General features: G+C 44.2%; 1 protein-coding gene across 1 annotated transcript; it reads right to left on the reverse strand.

Annotated features, from left to right (window-relative positions):
• Window positions 1-1175: 1175 nt before the first annotated feature.
• Window positions 1176-16864, reverse strand: LOC120323489 (microtubule cross-linking factor 1-like). Its single transcript, XM_039382481.1, has 4 exons — window positions 15796-16864; window positions 4430-4654; window positions 2860-3018; window positions 1176-1220 (listed from the first exon to the last, which is right to left on the reverse strand). The coding sequence occupies exons 1-4, from the start codon at window positions 16678-16680 to the stop codon at window positions 1176-1178; spliced, it is 1314 nt and encodes a 437-aa protein (XP_039238415.1). The 5' UTR covers window positions 16681-16864.
• Between the last annotated feature and the right edge of the window lie 1817 nt (window positions 16865-18681).

The following is an 18681-nucleotide window of genomic DNA, read 5'->3' on the forward strand; positions in this document are numbered from 1 at the left end:
GAAACATTCAGTGAAAATCAGAATATTTTGATGATGGGGAGTATTTGCAGATACCAGAACAAAACAAGAGTCTAGATGTGGTTTCGATAGATTTTGACAAACTTCTGCAAGTATGTCATGAAATGGGAATCCAGAAGCATCTGGGACTGGTGAGGGAAGTGCTTTAGCAGCAGGAGAGAGAGGGGAGGGGAGACTGTGAAGGATTATTTGCAAAGGTAAGTCTATCTTATACCTGTTTATTACAACAATTTGAAATTACATGGTCAGTAGGAGGCAAAAAAATAATTTCCCAGTTAAACCTGTAAGGCTTCTTTCTTAAGGAAATAAGAATTTTATTTAGATAGAATGAGTCTGTATGCATTTTACACCAAAGAAATCCTGTTAAAAGTATCACAGGAGATGAAAACAGGTACTGGGATAAAAAATATGCAACAGCACTAAACATGATAAACGTTTGAAATTCTTCAAGAGATTATGGTAAAAACTAAAGGTGGTTTTAAAAAAGAGTGGTTTTCAGAGATGTGTACAATTACTAAAGACATTTCAGCATGCAAAACACGTTAAAGGTAATTAACATACATGCCATCTACTGCAGTGAGAAACTGAACCCGAGGGAATTGTACAGCAGACCAAAGCAGAAACTAGCACTGAATTAAGTAATAAACATGAACATGGATGTGAGAAAACCTTTTTGTTGATCAGAGGATGATAAAGGAAAAGGGCTGAGAATAGTCAAGGATGTTACAGGAAATAAGCATATGTTTGCAGTGAGCTATATCAGAGAGTGAATACTGTCTAACTGGGCCTCAGGCAATGCTCTAGGACTGGTTAGGAAAAATGCTCCTTCTAACTGTCAGCTTTTAGATAGACAAGATGCATAGTCAGCGTGGATTGGGAAGAAGCTACATGGCCTTTGGGTCACTTTTCTCCTGATATATAAAGCACTAGCTTTCCCTCTGGCATGTCTGTAATATGCTCCTTTAGAGCTTTGTACATATTAAATGTTTCTAAGAAGGCATTGCTTCTGGTAGTTATTTGAACGCATCTTGAGTCAAGACTAGTTTCTTTTTTTTTAGCAATGTCGACAACATTGCCAACACATATTTATCTGACACACACATTGCTGTGTTTCTCCAGCTTTTGGCTCATCTGTCCCAGTATGACCTGTCAAGGACTCAAACCTCCATCTTCTCACCTACTGTGACCTTGTGAAATTCCGACTGCCGGAGAAACCACAACTCATGGCATGAGAAACCAAATTATCTCTACTGCTACTACTACTACATCTTATGATCCATTTTATGCCCTGCTGTATCTCCAGATCAGAAGAATGCATCCCATCATTCTGGCTACATACCTGCTATCTTTCCCTTTCCCTAGCTCCCCTCCAGCTGTTGCCTCTTAGGGTGCAAAGCCCGCTTCGAAAGTAAGGGTGCATTCACTGTGCTTCTCAATGCAGCAGAGAAGCAGCAGAGTCAATGGAGCTTCCCAGCATGGCTAGACTGTAGCAATCTAAGTAGCAAGGCAAATTCAGCCTGGTTAGAGCTACCTTGAGACTTCAGCACTGATGGACCTCTTTTTTTCCCCACTGGTCACCCACAGTTTAATTTCTCAAACTGCTTAATCTCAAAGATGACCAAGCAGTACTTAGTGGACCTGCATGTTAATCAACAACAAGCAATATGTTCAGGACTGTCAATGAGATGGTATTTTTGTATGGAGTATAGATTGCAGACCCTGTAACATAGTATTGTCCATTAAGCACAGCATTCACAAATAATATTGAGAAAGAAGAATAGCTAAAACATCATGCAGACTTTATCCTTTGTGTCAGGTTCATAAGTAATCTAAGCAACCCTGATATTTACACCAGCTGATGATCTGTTCTGTTAGGTACAAAATGCTCCTAAACTCTTGCACTGGACCACTGATAACTCAAACGCAAGAGAAATTAAATAGGTGTTGTCCTTATAAAACTGAGCCAGGCTTTGTGCCAGTTGACTCGCAAGCAATGTTTGAAAGATTAAAATAACACATAATTGCACCAGCTCTCTAAATCTGACCAGGGCTCAGAGGATAAATGCCTTACCTCATTATGTTTAAATGCTCTATCTCAATCTGGTTTAAAACAGAGCAGAGGCTGTGAGATGTCAATCTGCTGTACTGTTAAGAGAACAGAAATACTGCTACACATTGGGATGTGGGCTCCAGTAAAGAGCCATGCTTAGTATTTGGCTTTCCTTTACTGTCCCCTGCTCCTCAGCTTACTTGCTTCCAAGGATCATCACTTCACCCAGTATGACTATGTGTCAGCTCCAGTTGAAATGATCCCTTTTCTCAAGAGGCAGCATTTCTGTGCCTGAAGTGCAATGTTATTTATACATAACAGACCACATTCCTGCTGCCTAGCTCATGCTGGTGGCTCCCACTGTCACCACTGAAGAGTACCAGCCAAAACGGCGGCTTGCCTATCTGAACCATCCTCTCAGAGACAAGTCATGCACACCTCATTTGACTTTCAAGTAGGTGGAAGTCCCAGTCTGTGCAAAGGAGAGCCAGAGCTAGCTGGAGTCAAATCAAAGGGTTTTGCTCTAGTAGGAAGAGAGGTTTTAAGAAGGCAATTTAAAATGGGACAGAAGCCCTGTGAGAAGGCACAGACAAAAGCCACATCATCCACATCTCTATTGCTTTTAAACTATCACTGCATTTGGGACATGTAACAAAAGAGACCTTTTGAGCAATTGTACAAGCAATATTGGAAAGCATTTCATGTCAGATCTAGTCTAAGAAACCTGTGCATCAAATTTCCCATCTAACCCACCAACATTGCTCTGCATGCCTTTCCTGAAAATTGCTTACCTCTTTTAACTTGTCCAGCTCATTTTGCAGCGTCTGCTTGGATACTTCCACCTCAATGATTTGCTGCCGAAGGACTTCATTTTCATCCTCTGCTTTCACACGCTTCTCCTCCACACTCTCCAGCTCGTGGTGCAGTCTGACAGAAACATCTTTGGCTACCTGATCAGAAGAGCACAAATGCATGAAGATCATCCATGGGGAGCAACAGCTACAGTATGTCTCTTACAGCAAAAGCATATTACAGCCCTAGAAAACCAAGAGATTTTTAATTCAATTATGACACTGTTGATGAAAGCCTCCGAGTCTTCCAAGTTCCAAAATGAATATTCATTTCTAATAAAGAAATCCAGAATGAAAATACGTTTGATTACCCATCTCCACATTATGCTAAGACAATGTCAGAACAGTGGGAGGAAACAAGCAGATACCAAACCTGCCCATCAAAGTTCCAGCATATCACATAGATAAAGCAAAAGATAGGAATTGTGCTGCAAAGCTGACTGGTCATCGATCAAAGCAACATCCATGCAACAGTCATCCACCCAAATTTGTTGCTCTAACAGCAATCACAACTAGGCAAGAGTGATATGAAAGCACAGAAATATATGATAGCTTAGGTTTTCTGAGTCCAGCCTAACAAGGATAGACATATACTCCAAAAACATTTGGAAAGGTGATACATCATGCAAAAAGATGAATTATGGAATTGATGAATTATGGAATTACAACATATATACAATTATATAAGGTTATAATTTGTTTTTTTATCATAAAAGACAAAATTAGGTCTGATATTTTAAAAGGTTTGATGACTTGATGTGTTACTTTCATTTCCACTGCTGACAACAAATCGTTCCAATTTCTGAAGATTTTATGTTTTGCATTTTTAAGTACAAAATGCTTAATAATTCCAGTGGCAAGCAGTCCCTCTCTACAGAACGTATTTTAAAAACAGCTACAAGATAGCAATATTAAGAAAGTAGAAACTAGACAAACATGATGACTATACAAAGCCTAATTTGGTCTTGAAGGAAACACTTCTGAAAAATATAAAAGCTGTTTATGAATATTATTTTTACAGGGATTTGTGCTTTTATGGAAAGAGCATTTTGATTCTCTCTCTGTCTTACTAAAATATTATGTCTGTTAATGTTACAAGTAACCCATAAGACACTAAGAAATGCAGCTTTGACTAGTTTTTTTTAAGTTACTTGCAATAAGCAAGAAGTGAAAAGGAAGGAAACAGCATGGATTGGAAAAAGGTATCAGGTTTTGTTTATACAGTATTGAAAAGCTAAGGTTTTCAGTAAAAAAAGATCCTTTAAATTTTTCAAAGGCTTAAATGTAACTTGACTTTCTTTTATTTTGAATCTAAACACATGTTTTTTTACTCAGTGACACATCTTTTTATGATGATAAGTTTAATATTTGTTCTCCACCACAGCAGAAGGAAATTGGTCCTGGCACTTGGAGAACTACTGCTTGTTTCATGTGTCACCCTCACTTCCATTGCAAAGAGCCACATCACAGTCTGCTCTCTTTTGCTGCGTATATGAATCGCTCAACCCACCTTTAAATCTTGTTCCAGGCTCCTAATGAGCTCTCCATCCACATGGCCTGTTTGTGCAACTTTCAAGCTTTTCTGTTCTGCTTTCCTGAGACGATATTGCAGAATGCGGCAATTCTTGTTTGCCCGGTCCAGCTCTCGCCGGAGCTCCTGCAGCTGGTAAACATCTTCCTCTAAGTAGCTGTCACGCATTTCTTCCATTTCAGCCCGAAGTTCATCCAGCTCATCCTGTGAGAAGTCAAAACAGTGCTCCATCATACCTCTAAATCTCACCCATGGGAGCAAAATAGGAAACATGCTCGCTAGGATACCATATTAATGGAGTGATACAGATTGCAACATGCAGCTCCAGAAGTCACAGGGACAGAAGTTTTAACCCAACATTGACTAATTAAGCTGAACTAAATCAATGAATACTTGTCATATCTCTTACAATTGCTTTAATAATAAAAAGCAGACCTTATCTGTCTCCAGATACACCTTCATTTTACCCTCTCCGCTTAAAATTAAAAGTGCATAATACTTTATCACTATTTGAACTGTTTTCTTGCTTTATTGAGACTACAGTAAACCTACTTAACCAAGTACCTCAGCATTTCTGTGAGATGTGCCTTTTTAACAACCAGCATTTCTCAAAAATGAAATTGTCCCTTGAAAAATTTAATAAATCTTTATACTATGTACTGAACTGCTCCATATGAAAATGCTGTCCCACCTGAGCCTAGCACTATGCACAGGCTTCATGCCACAGGCTGTGTGCAGGAGAAACTGGGTTTTTGTTGTGTGCACACACATTTCAATAACAGGACCACGGGGACAAAACAAAATCTGTGCCCATGGGAATAACTTGGTCATTCTTTTCTGGGCATCATGAACTGCCCCAATTCCACATTATACCATGAGTGGCACATGCACGCTAAAGTCAGATTTAAAGATTTGCGGCTGAACAGGATAAGCTCCATCATTCCCATTTGTTTAATCTGTGCGTGACTGAAGCTCCAGAGCTTGAACTGCTATAAAGTCTTCCAAGCACAGGGGTACAAGGTATTAAACTACTGCATGAGAGAAAAAATGTGACTCTACAATCTTTGAACAAAGTCGGAGGGAAAAATCAAGAAAAAGAGCCGGGACAAGAATATTTGAAATGAACTATTAGTTTTTGTGTTTGATGACTTGTATTTATATTGATTTCTTTAAAATTGCATTTGCTATAAAGACCAAACTTTCTGTGGAAAAAATAGCTTAAATAAAATTCCAGGAGAACTTGCACCGGGGTTAGCTGCATTGTCACCTCACTTCAGATATGTAAATGACACTTGAAATACCAAGGTTATCTGGAGAGCATTTCACACTTGAAATACCAAAGGTGGCAAGAGAATATTTCACACTTGTCTCAGGTGGAGAGGGCACTGCTATGAAGTTAGTACCCTTGAAAAAGCCCCTCTCCCCCTGACTGAACCATCCCTGGCCAGTCCCTCCATGAACAAATCTGCTACACTCTCCTGGCAGTTCTCTCAACCCATTCCCCCTTATCACGCCCTAACCAGACTGATGTATTAATCTTGCTTCACCGGAGCTTTGGCAACAAATGCAGGGCAGATATTGTCTCTCAGGAGTCCTGACCAAAGAAAGATAGGTAGAACTTCTTTAGCCTTGTTAGCATAGTTAAGTTAGAATTACAGAACCATTCTTACCAAAATCCCACGCATATATAAAACCTCCAGTATTTATACAGCTTTGGTTTAATTTCAGTAAGTTGAGACAGCATAAGCCAAATTTTGGGTACGCACAAGGACAGTTATTTCCAAAATTACAACTCTGGGCTCACCAGCAAGGCTTTACTCCACCAGTACAGCCCACCTGGGACTCTACACAGTTCTGCCTAGATGCTCTGAAAGGACAGAGAGGTTTTCTCACAGGCCCACTGTATCACTGTACATTCTCAATATATTCAGATTTCTGCTGCAGGGGCATCCTGTCCCACAGTCTCCCTGGGTCAGGTGCGGGAGCAGGATATTTGTGTGGATGGATAAGCTGAAGGGTTCTGGATCATGCTCACACCATACACTGTCTGAGAAGGAATAGTGTAAGCATAGTCACCACGGTTACCCTTGCAGCCATGACATCCTTAGAAGTTTCAAATATATTAATTAAGCACAAACAGCAGACAGCAAGGAAGCAAATGAGCTCTGCAGACCCAACCCAGCAGGATTCTTTCAAAGCAATTTAAGGTCAAGGCCCTATCTACTCCTCCTCAGGACACAGTCAAATACTCTGGCCAGTTTACAGACAACACACTGGTGAAGTTTTGATAAGTGATGCATATTTTAAAAAAGAAATATGTAGCAATGCATACTTGAGTGAACTGGGGACAAGATCTACTTTTCTTTTCTATGAACACACATCACTATGCTTCACATATATAGATACTTTCAAGAGTTAAAGTTTACCCAGTGAAGATAGAGACACAGAAGAAAACGTCGAGGTTTTAGAAACTGATTAGAGAGTAGCAGTGGCTTTTGAACATAAGAAAAGGAGTACACTTTTGCATTGCCAGTTTATAAAGTAGGTATTTTGGCTAAGGTACTCATATCAGTACAGCCCTCTGGGATGAACAGGATCAGAGTTATTTCTTAGGGATGCCTGCAGACTCAGGCATTGAATTTACCTCCACTAGATTTGGGCTCAATTAACTTTTTAATATCATCTTCAGAATGCTAATGTTAGATTAGTAATTTGGTTGTAAATTAAAATTCTGGAACACAAATCCATAATAAAGAAAAACAACTGTCATCACCAAATTAATGGGATCTGGTTTACAATCTGATGCTTATGTTTAAGAACTAAGCAATGGCTTTCATGTATAAAGTGGCCTGCAATTATAATGTTATTGCTTATCTCAAACTTCCTTCTTATCTTTATCAGGTTTTGTAATTAGTAAATCTGGTTGGTTTTTAGAGACAAATAATAAACAATATTTGATTTCAAAGCATTTATTGCAACCAAATTTGGAAAGTAAAACTCACATAATTTTAAACAACCCAAACCCTGAAACAGTCATCCCATTGAACCTGAATATTCTCAAATTCCCTCTGTGGGCATAAGAGTTCTCCCAGCCTTAAAAGTCACTGTGTCTGTTGGTTGGAGACTTGAATCCAGTGTCTTTCCTCCCACCAAAGAAGTTCCCCAAAGAGTTGTGAGCATTGGCATGAGTAATGTTTCAGGAGATAGGACAGTCTTTAACCTCCTGGAAAATCAAAGTTTTCTCAATCTCTCTTATCAGCACAACTCTGATAAGTTAGTAAATTTTTTTTTTTTTTTTGCTATGCTTGCCTCTGGTTTTGGTTTTCTCTAGTGTAATTTTGCAGATAGACTAAAATTTATGATACAATGAAGGAACTGTACTTATAAACCTCACACAGTTCTCCTCTCAGATATTTTTTGACCAAATTGAACTTCTTTTCCACACTTAATTTTTTTTCTGCTCTGAAACCTTTCACAGAGAACTCAGACTGTGTCCCAGTCCCTTGTATTTAGACATACAGCACCCTTTGGAGGAGCTTTAAAACAAGGCACCATACACGCAAACGCAAGGGCACAAACAATTTTGACTGAATAAGGAGCAGAAACCTCACTGTACAGGCTGCATGCAGCGTCAGCCCATTTTCTGCTATATTGCTGCAGTGCTTGGGGCTTGAACGTATATAGTCTGTCCAGCCCAGTGAGAAAAACACCCAGATTAAATCAGACAGATTAAATCTTTTTGAGTAGCAGCATGAAGTCCTATTTTTATATCTTTATATATATATACATATATATATGTATATATATATATAGGAACATGTCACCTCTGGAAAATCTGGTTCAGATTTTGTATGTCAATCAGCACACAATTATGGCTACTGGAATAACCTTTTACTCAGTTTAACATTTAGTTACAATGAAGACATAATCTTGTTTTCAATACAGGCCACAAAAGCAGTGAAAAGGGTTCGTAACAGCTTATTCTCCTTGGAAAGTACTTGTGATTCTGCCTTAGACACCGAAACCTTATGTTACCATCTCTGGAGTCAGAACTGTTGCAATTGGACCTAGAAAGCCAGAACAGTTTAAGTTCCTCTTCTACAGCGATCCGTGCACAGAAAATGAAGGAACCTAAATTAAAGATCCGTGGAGGGGAAAATTATAACTGAAACTATGATGGTCCTAGTTACTAAACTGGCAGATCTGCTACTTTGAAGGAAAACATGTCAATCATTTGCGAAATCAAAGGTAAATGCAGCAAAGCCAAAACCTTAAAAACACCAAATGTAATAGTTTGCAAAAGAGGATGCTCTGGCTGCAAGGCAGATGGAAATACCAGATAACCCAAATCCTTGACTTCATTAAAATGTATTGTTCTTATTACTATTATTATCATGAGTGAGAATTAAAGCTCTCTCTCAGGAAGCATTGAGCTTCATATTGTGGATTTTAATATTGTAAAACTGAAGAAAGAGATCAGAACAGGCACTTAAAAGTAATTACAACAAACAAGTAAGAAAGCAGCCATCCCTCTTTGTTCATCTAAAAATGGAGAGCCTGCTCCCTTCCTTAAACAGGGAGGACCTGCTCCAGCACCCCAAAGTGGCAATTGAAATTGGAAGGTTAAGTGCTGGCACCAGAAGCTTCACTCTGCTGTAGATTCCTGTAAGGGCTGAGAGCCTCCTCTTCACCCCTTTTAATTTAGTGGTAATTATGCGATTACTTTCAATAAGAACAGCACCAGGCAGAGAGTCCTGGAAGAAAGAATAGATTTTTTTCTAAAAAACAAACTGCTTTTCTTTTCTTATGTCACCCTGATCATCAGAAAAAAACAAAAGGAAGTGTGGGAAAGAATATAATTTTCTAACTGGCAGCTCTTCTCAAATTTGCAATAGAAACCCAAGTTGTACCAGCTCCTGGGTCTAACTGCTTATGATTTCAGGTGCTTGGCCCAAATGACTTCCTAATCACCATCTATTTGGAGTGTGATAGGAATAACCCACCTGAGATTCATGGCCCTGAACACAGGGCCATGCTTAAGCAGCTGATTTTTGCAAGATTCCTCCAGACTTCATTGCAAAAGTAACAAAATTAGGATTCCCTATTTCCTTGTCAGTCTACCAAGCTTAGGGTCACCTACCACGGTGAACTGACTGAAAGAGGAACACCTGTGTGCAGTTTCCATCACTGTAGCCCAAATACATACTGATGGGTCATTTCTCATCTGAACTGTGCAAATTGAAGACTTGCCTGTCAGAAGAGAAGCCATTATCTCATTAATACCTTTACTGATGACATGCTTGTTTATTACTGATTTAATTTATAATGAAGTATAATTATGGATAAATTATAGGAATATGCCTTGTTTATGATTCTTGGGAAGGAAAAAAAAAGAGAGAGAGAAAGAAAAATAGGCAGGCCATGTAGCTATTACTCTAGGTAACCCATTGTCATCTGAGTCATTCCCACTGAAATGACCAGGAATACTTGCACAACTAATGGGCTGTGTCTACCGGCCAGTCTGGTTATGATCCAGGTTTGAAAGTAAATTTTCCAATCATCTCCACCAACTGCACACTCATTCTGCCCGCAGAGCATGCAAGAAACAGATTCCTTCCAAAATGAAATAAAGACAGACATACACTCCAAGGGTGCACCAAATTTGCTCCATTATTTGAGTCCTCTGGACAACTGTAAAATATATGCACAATGGGGATGTTTTGTTCAAGCAGCTAGACTAAATGCACTCCAAAGTAAGTCCCCTAAACTGCATATAAAGACAGAGGTAGGGGCATCAGCACCAGTTGCATTTAGGTCAGCCTGCTGATCTACCCTCACTGAGCTGAATTACTCACTAAAATAGAAAAAGCTCTTAGCTCAAGAGCATGAATAGAAACTAAATAGCGGAACCTAACAATTAGTTGAAAAAAAATTAAATTATTATTAGGGAGAAAAGATGTGCAAAAAAATAGCATAAAAAATACACATGGATACTGGATTCATTACTGCCATAACCACAGTTATGCATATTAGCAAAGTATTTAGGCTCCAGTGAATTAGAACACATCAGTGTCCAGAAGTTTTATAGTAACTCAGAAATATCTGCAAACTAGGAAGATGAAAACACACAAAATCAATAAACTGTATAGTATTCAAGAAAATGCAAATGAAGGATGAAATTCAATTGTCTATGTAATGAATGTCTTTATTAATTTAGCCAAAAGTCATATGTATAGATTATGTCAGGACTATTTTCTAAATAGAATATTATTTAATATACATTTAATGAAATGAGGGGAGAGTGAAGAAGGGAGGAAGAGTGGAAATTATGTGGGTAGCTGCTGTTGCACTGGTGAATCCAGAGCTTCTAGAAAGTCCTTGATAAATCCAAGATTCATGAACTGTGATTTTACATAATCTCTGTTTTTGTATTTTAAATATCTCAAACTGTCTGTACGTAGGAGATGCTGCTGCTAAGGAATAAACACATCCCCCATATCACTTTACAGCAGAACTGCAGTAGGAATGAATATGCTCTAAAAGGCTTTGATTGGGAAGAAAGCAACAACCATAATTTTTGCCTCTTGCAAAATATGTTAATGAACCTGAAGTCCCTAGGCCCCTGATGTTATTATAAAGCTCTCAAATCAAGCTGCTTTACAAGTCACGCACCAATCTGATGTTGTTTGAAGCTTGTGCACAAAACAAGATGAGAACTAAAAAATTGTTGGACCGTGAGCACCTGTTGACTTCAGGGTTGGTTTAAGTCCGTGGGATCTGAGAGTGAGAGGAGCATCTGGCAGCTTTTCTGCTTCATTCAAGCATCAGCTACAGTATTGTTTCAACACACTTCCTCGGCTGGGGCTGATGAAGCCGTTTGAGCACTCATCTGGCTGGTGCAACAGTGACAGCATCTATAGAGGGCCACCAAGGCAAACTATTGCCCAGTGCATCACACAGCTAATCCCCTCCAGGCAGAGTAGGGGCTGACAGGGACACAGCTGGGGCTAACAAGGCACATGGCCTCGCTGTTCTTCCCCAGAGTGACATCTCCCTCCGACAGCTGACCATCCCTCTGGCCGAGCCCAGTCATGCAGGTTTTGTGCCCCAGGCAGGATTATCACCTTCTCTTTGAGACTGCCAGTCACCAGGTGGGAAAGGCAGCATGTCAAGTGGAGATGGGAGATAAAAGCTTTATTTTTCTAGCCCTGGTAATCATCACTAAACACAAAAAAATTGGTCCCATCACTTTGCATCACTTTTGCTCTGCAAAACCCTTTGACATCCACAAATCCCTGCAGGTTAATAAAAGAAATCATGGGATTACTTATGAGTTCAGCTCAAGCCTACGCTCAAAGAGTTACAGTTTCAAGGGAGTGAAGAAATACAGTGTAACCTCATAAGACACACGTTGTGATTTTAAACAAACATGAATGTCGTTGAGTGTATCAGAGTGGAAAAAGGGGTCTGGGGTGGTCCCTTATTCAACTTATATCCAGAATATGTCATAGATACAAATGAATACAGAAAGAAGACAAAACAAGACAAAAAGACTGTTATCTAAAAAATCCAAGATAGTTGAGAATGGATTTTTGTGGCATGCATTTTGTGGCAGCATTTCTGGCATATTGAACTTACTCCAACACAAGCACAAAGAGAAGGCCAGGTAAAGCAAAGCATGGCAAGCACCAGTTTCATTGTAAGGGCTGTAGGGAGTGTCATGCCTCACGTAGGAGGCTGCTGTAAAGAGAAAAGGGGCATGTGTTATGACTAAAACACCAGTTTCTGCTGGCATGTTTATTTAATTAAAACAGCCTAAATTAAAGTTTGGCTGAGACAAAGCAAGAACATGTTTAATTGCTAAAATTTGGGCCCTCTTCCTCAAGATCCCTCATCCTTTAGAGGGCTCTATACGACGAAGACCTTCTTTTCAAGTTTCCCAAGGATTTGCATATTGCATGACACTTCTCCATGTGCTGGACACTTCAAAGTAATCTTGAAAAGCAATCACTTGTGTGGGCAGTATTTTGCTCCTAAGAGGACTGACTAGCAATAACTAAAACTTTACCTACCACACTAGCAGTTATCAATGACCTCCTGCCTCTACAGAGTGAGGCACCACAACAAAATTTCTCTCTTCAACATCAGCAGATAAGTGATACCTTTTAAATCCTGCTATAGTATTATAGTCTTCCCCCATAGGTAGCAGAAATAAAGTTACACAAAAAATACTTGAAACTGAAATCACTGATGAAATTTGAAAGAGGTAGTAGAAGAGAGACTTCTCAATGTAAACACTTCTCCTCAGTCACTTTACCTACAAATTTAGCTTTATAGCTAGTTAGCAATTGCTGGAAACAAAGTGTCATCTGGAATAATGACAGTCCTGGAAATACATAAGATGGAAAATTGATATCAGGTTGAAATCTGGCTCATGGTATATGAAGTCCGAGAGGTTTGCAGCAACAAGAGTTTGCTCTGCAAAGGCTTCCGTGGAGTATCCTGGGAGATTTTCTAGGACTTAGTGAGTAGAAATAAAAACAAATGATTGTGTTCGCTTTGTTTTTTTTTCATTCTGGGAACCCTTTATTCTCCAGTAATCTTTAGCACTAGGTCTATGTGTGTGTATATATATATAAATTTTTCTACAACCTGTGTTACACATAAAAGATATAGGAAAGACCTTATCATGCGAAAATTAAATTTCCCTGAACAGACTTTATTCTGTGCACTTACTACTGCACTCTAGCTGCAGGGAGGGATAAGGAGGAGTGAAAGCTACAAAATTTGGCATATGGCCATGCTCAGAAAATTAACAGTTTCTTATGGGATTTATCTAATCATTTGTCTATTTACATAGACAGCATCTCGGTTATCCCTTAGCCCCCTCTGGAGAAACTGCAGCTCACTCCAATGTGAAAAACACACGGAACAAACTCACAGGTAAACAACTCAGGCAGTGCTGTGGTTTTAATTTGCAAAAGTTTTTTATAGGTTTTCCTAGGAAAGGAAAATGAGGTTTGAGAATTCTCCTGATAATTTTTACACCTCTCCAACCATTTTGAGAGAAGCAAAACTACTAAGACCTCCTGCACCCAAGGGGCCAAGGAGAGCAGACAGTGTACTGATTTCCCTCAGAAGAGGCAATAGTCTGAGCTCATAGCTTTCCAGGTACTGCCCACTGGAAGAAAGCAGTCTGTATTATCCTACTGGTCTCAGAAAAAATTGTAGCCTGAAAAAGCCATAGCCCAAATCAAAAAAGGGTTGGGAAACAGTTGCTATAGATGGTGAAGACATCAAGGTGAACGACCTGAAGACACTGTTGCACAGGGTGAAAAACTTGGAATGACACAGAATAAAGTTCTTTACCTAGGATTTGCCAATGTCAACCAGGTCTCATGATCACAGAGTCCCCCAGGTAGGACACTTTAACAGTGCTCAGGCCTAGAGAATTCACAAAGACTCTTTTTTCAGTTTCCTGTAGTTAAAAATCACTTTCAGTATAAAGCAAGAAGGCTTAACACATACTTTGTAATGTGTTAAAGTTTTACACTTTTGCAAATCCCATAATTCAAAGAGATGTTCCCGGACTCCATGACTTCTAATGGCAGTGCAATTCCAGTTTCATTACATCTCCTCTTACTTCTGGGCTGTCAAGCAAAACAGAAGCTTATGATAAAGGTTCTCTGTGCTGCTCATCTTTTTATAGACTATTACATTTCTCTACCACACTCCACAGTTTCTCATCCAATGATTGCTATAAAAGCTTTGCTATGAGCCAAAAATTTTTATTGCTCTAGTTCTCTACTATCCTTTTCTAGAAGACCAGCAGTGCCCACAGTATTTCAGGTACACTCACTGACCTGTGTAACAGCTACAGATCTATAAAACATTATCAGATTTTCTTAATTATTCTCTCTTCAGTTCCCACTGAAATCTAACATAATTTTTGCCTGCAGGTTCTCATTGCTCCTTTTTTCATGACGCTCATGAGTTAATGCAACACACTTAAACAGAAAAATGCATACTCAGTCCTTCTTCCTTCCAAGTGCATCAGATTTTGAACATTAAGATTTATTTCCCATCCTCTGTCTTCATTTTTTCATTCCACAGAAGTTAAGTTTATGATTAAGTTCTGTCTGGTCTTTGCTGAGCTTGACTTAGGCTAGAAAAACTTAATGTCATCTGAAGATTTTGCTGTATCATTGCTCGTTCCTTTTTCCAGTTCACTAAGCAGCACCAGACCCAGCAAAAAACCTTGCAGCACCCCTGCTGTTACCCTTTTGCTATGCTGAACATCATTTCTTGTCCCTTAGCCAAAACCCCTTAACAAGCCTAGTTTGTCTCTTTACCACTCTTCTCTCCCAAGGTTATACACCAAACTCCAGTCCTTCAAGTAAAACTCATGTGGATTTTCACGGTTATTTTGCTTGACAACAGGGTGTTTCCAAAATCAGGGAACAAAGATTGTTCTCACCAGAGGCAGTCAAATGGTACAGTGGCTGTGGTTACGTGATTATCTCAGTTTATCTTATTTATAGATCTTTATGGATGTAGCTTCTTTGCTGTGCCAAAAGATCAGATTATAAATACAGTCCCACTAAAGGTTCCCACAGGTCAATCCAGCTCAGAGCATGCCTGAATTGAACTTTTCTGTTTCTCCAAGCATGGATGCATACAGATGTATTTTTCTACCTGTACGAGGATGCAGTGACACTTTTTTATTGCTGCTCTTGTAATTCTATTAGTACTTCACAGCGAATGGGTTCACTTTCCAGTGATAAAGTAACACAATAAACAAAGCGCACAATGCTGTCATCCTTTCCACATCAAGTGAGAGAACTGGTTGTTTTGGTTTTTCTTAAAGGGTCATACTGAGGAAAACAGTTCCTGGAAAGCAAAGTCCTGCTAACCAGTAGAGTGTTTGCGGTGCTTTAGAAACAGCCAGGGTTTGCTGAGCTACCACCACGTCAACCAAACGTAACATTACCATGGTACATGTTGCACCGGACTGACGTTCATCCAGTCCCCACAAATCGGGCTATGCGGGGAGCCGCGATCATACGTTTAAGTCTCTTATTTGCCCTTAAGCTGTGCCGCGGTCCCGCTTCGCGGGGGGAGGGGGAGGTGAGGAGCCCAGCTGGCTCTCCCTGCCCCTGTCTCTCTCCCGCGGGTGAAATTAGGCATTTGGCCTGGCGGGGGCGGAGGGTCCCACAGAAGGTGACTCCAGGAAGCGTTAATCCACCTGCTACCCCCAGCGCGGTCCCTGCATTACCGGGCAGGAGGGGGTCGCGCCTCTACCGCCCCCTTCCCTTCCCCACCGCGGGTCCGCGGGCGATGCTCACCTTGAGGTACTCGTTCTCCGAGCGCAGCTCCTCCACCTCCCGCTGCAGCTCCTCCGGGCCCGCCGGCGGCGGCTCCGCGCGGCTGGGGGTTCGCCCCCCGCCCAGGGCCGCAGGTAGCGCATCTCCACGGGAGCCAGAGGCCGGAGGAGCTCCGCGCCCGGGGCCGGGGCCGGCGCGGGATGGCTCGGCGGCGGGATGCGCGGCGGGATGAGCGGCGGGATGCGCGGCGGGCGGCTCCCGCTCGCGGTCGCTGGAGCCGGTGCCGGACTCGGCGTCGCTGCTGGCGGCCGGGGCCAGGCGCTGCTCGTCGGAGAGGGGCTCGGAGGGGCAGTCGGAGAGGTCGGAGCTGCTGTCCGTGTGGCCGACGCGGGCCAGCGCCGCTGCCACCGCATGGCCGCTGCCCGCCGCGGCGCCCCGCTTCGCCTTCCTGCCCTTACCGGGCGGCGGGGCCGCCTCGCCGCCGGGCTGCCGCCCCGCGCCTCGGCCGCCGGGGCCCGGCTCCGGACCGCGGGCCGCCCGCTTGGCGCAGGGGGCGGCCTTGGCGCCCGCCCTGCCGACGGCGGTGCCGGCGGCGGCCGCCTTGCTCCCCGGGGCGGTGGGGCGGCGGGAGAGGCGGCCCGGCGCTGCCAGCAGCCCCGCGGCCGGAGGGTGGGCGCCCGGGTGCGGCGAAGGGGGCGCCCGGGCCGGGAGGCCGGGGGACTTGGGGGGCGCGGGCGGCGGCTTGGCGGCGGCGCGGGCGTGCAGGTCCTTGAGGAAGGGTCTGGCGGGCGACGGGGCGCGGTGCGGCCGCTTCTTCTCGGCGTGCGGGTGGTGGTGGCCGGGAGAAGGCGGCGGTGGCCGCAGCGCGTCGCCGGGCCCTGGTCCAGGGCCATTCAGCGCCTCCATGTCGCGGGCCGGGGGCGGCGGGGCGGCAGCGGCGGCCGCGGGGGCGCCCGGCGGCGGCAGGAGCGGCGGTCCCTGCGGGGCACAGCGGCAGGACGGGCAGCCTCCTCCAGCCTCCCCGCTCGCTCTCTCATCACTTCTGTTTCTCCCAGCCACAGCCCTCACACTTTTCTTTCTCGATCTCCCTCTTCCTGCCCCCCCACCCCCACCACCTCCTCCTCCTCCTTCTTCTCCTCCTCCTTTTCGCCGCTCGCTCCCGAGCACTGATTTGTTTCAATAAATCTAGCCCCAATCCCCCGGTGGCAGCCGTCTCCTCCTCCCTCTCCTTCCCCTCCCGCTCCCCTCTCTGCCCGGCTCAGCTTGATGCTGCTCAAGTTGTGATGCAGCCCAAAAAATAGATCCTCTTCCCTTCGATCCGAGGCAAAGGCGTGTTTTCCCGGCTGCCTCCGCCTCCACTTGCAAGCCCCCCGCTCAGCCCACCGGCGCCGCTAACCCCATCGCTGCCCCCAGCCCTGGCTCCAGCTCCAGCCACCGCCTCCGCCCGGCTCCTGAAATAGCCCCGCGGCTGCCGGGGCCGCTCCGGCGCGGCTCTGCCCGCCTGTGCGCAGGATCCGCCCCCTCTGTCAGCCAGCCAGGCTGCTCTCCTCCCGCCCGGCAAACTACTTTCCTCGCACGCTTTATTATAGGGGCGCCTCTGCCCGCCGTTTCCTATCAGAGAGCCTCATTTGGGGAGAAATTTTAATTTCCCAGCCATGAACTGCATAGTGTTGCCCGTTTATTATTTCTTTTCCCCGAGCTAAGACTTCATGAAAACGCTCTCTCCAGGGACTGGCAGCAACAAAACAACACCCACTGCATTATCTCTCTACTCAAGGCAGACACAGGTTCACCGAGAGGCAGAGCTGTGTATCCGACGGAATCAGCAAGTTCCTGGCTGTGGCTAAACTACAAAAGGCGTGGACCTGTCCTTTTGGAGCAGGGGGACATGAAATTACAGCCCTTACATTTGCAAAGCACCTGGAGAGTAAATGAAAGGGAGGAGAGGCTCAGGCGTGGGAAAGAGGCACAGCCTAATGGGGAGAGCAGAGCAGCTCTAGTCGGGATGTTTCCGATTCCTCCGCTCGGGCACAGCGGGACTTTGGAGAAGCCGCGGTGGCTGCCTTATCTGTCAGACGAAGGCGGTGAACGCGTGCTTAGCTCCTGAAGTCCTTGGGAGGCTCAGATCACGCACGTCTGAATGGTAGAGACTGCAGCGTGCCCTGGGGAGGACAGTCCCGGGCATTTTGGGAGGGCAGCAACCTGAAGCGCTCTGTCCCCCGCTCCGCTTAGCTAGGATCAAGGCATTTCGCCGAAAGGCAAAAGCCCCAGGAGCTTCTGGAGCCTGAGGGCACCGCGCACCACGGGGCGGGTGGCCAGGGCGAGACCACGCGGCTGGCGCTGGCAGTGCCAGTCCGGGGCCGGTGCCAGGCCACGTTGCCCGGGGAAGGGACGGGACCGCTCGGATATCCCTGGCCTCGTCTCCCAGTAAACGATTCCTACTGAATAGGCAGCACCGGCGCTGCCGCATGAGTATGCAACAGGTAGTCCTTACTTTGTAAAGGCTGCAGAGGGGAAAAAAATAACATTCAAATCAGAGCTGTATTTACAGGTCTTCAGGAAGTGGGAGCAGCTCGACGGCACCGCCCCGGGCAGCCGGCGTGTGCAGCGCCAGTCGGGAGAGCGCCCTGATGAGCGGCCTGCCGGGGGGGCGGGAGTCCAGGGCGGCTCCAGCCCCCGGCAGAAAGCTGGGGCTTAGGGCGGCAGCAGAGAGGGGGCGGTGGCCAGAGTCCCTCCCTGCCCCCGGCGGAGGGACAGATCTCCTCGGCAGGGCGGTGTGGTCCTTCCGCGAGTGGGCAGGCGATGAAAGCCCTGCTCCGGGGCAGCCGGCGGGCGATGTGATGCTGTTGTTGGGTTGGTTTTTTTTATCTATTGACAAATTCAGCTTCTGTTAGTGCTCACATTTTC

Source organism: Pipra filicauda, unplaced genomic scaffold (assembly GCF_003945595.2).
Source record: "Pipra filicauda isolate LSUMZ 115617 unplaced genomic scaffold, ASM394559v2 scaffold271_size1040873_pilon, whole genome shotgun sequence".
Classification (NCBI taxonomy): Eukaryota; Metazoa; Chordata; class Aves; order Passeriformes; family Pipridae; genus Pipra; species Pipra filicauda.

Coding starts and splice junctions, on each gene's coding strand:
- LOC120323489 (XM_039382481.1), bottom strand. CDS start 16,680: ATGGAGGCGCTGAATGGCCCTGGACCAGGGCCCGGCGACGCGCTGCGG. Junction 4,655..15,795: donor CGGAGAACGAGTACCTCAAG/GTGAGCATCGCC, acceptor GACTTCTCACAG/GATGAGCTGGATGAACTTCG. Junction 3,019..4,429: donor GCCTGGAACAAGATTTAAAG/GTGGGTTGAGCG, acceptor TCTTCTGATCAG/GTAGCCAAAGATGTTTCTGT.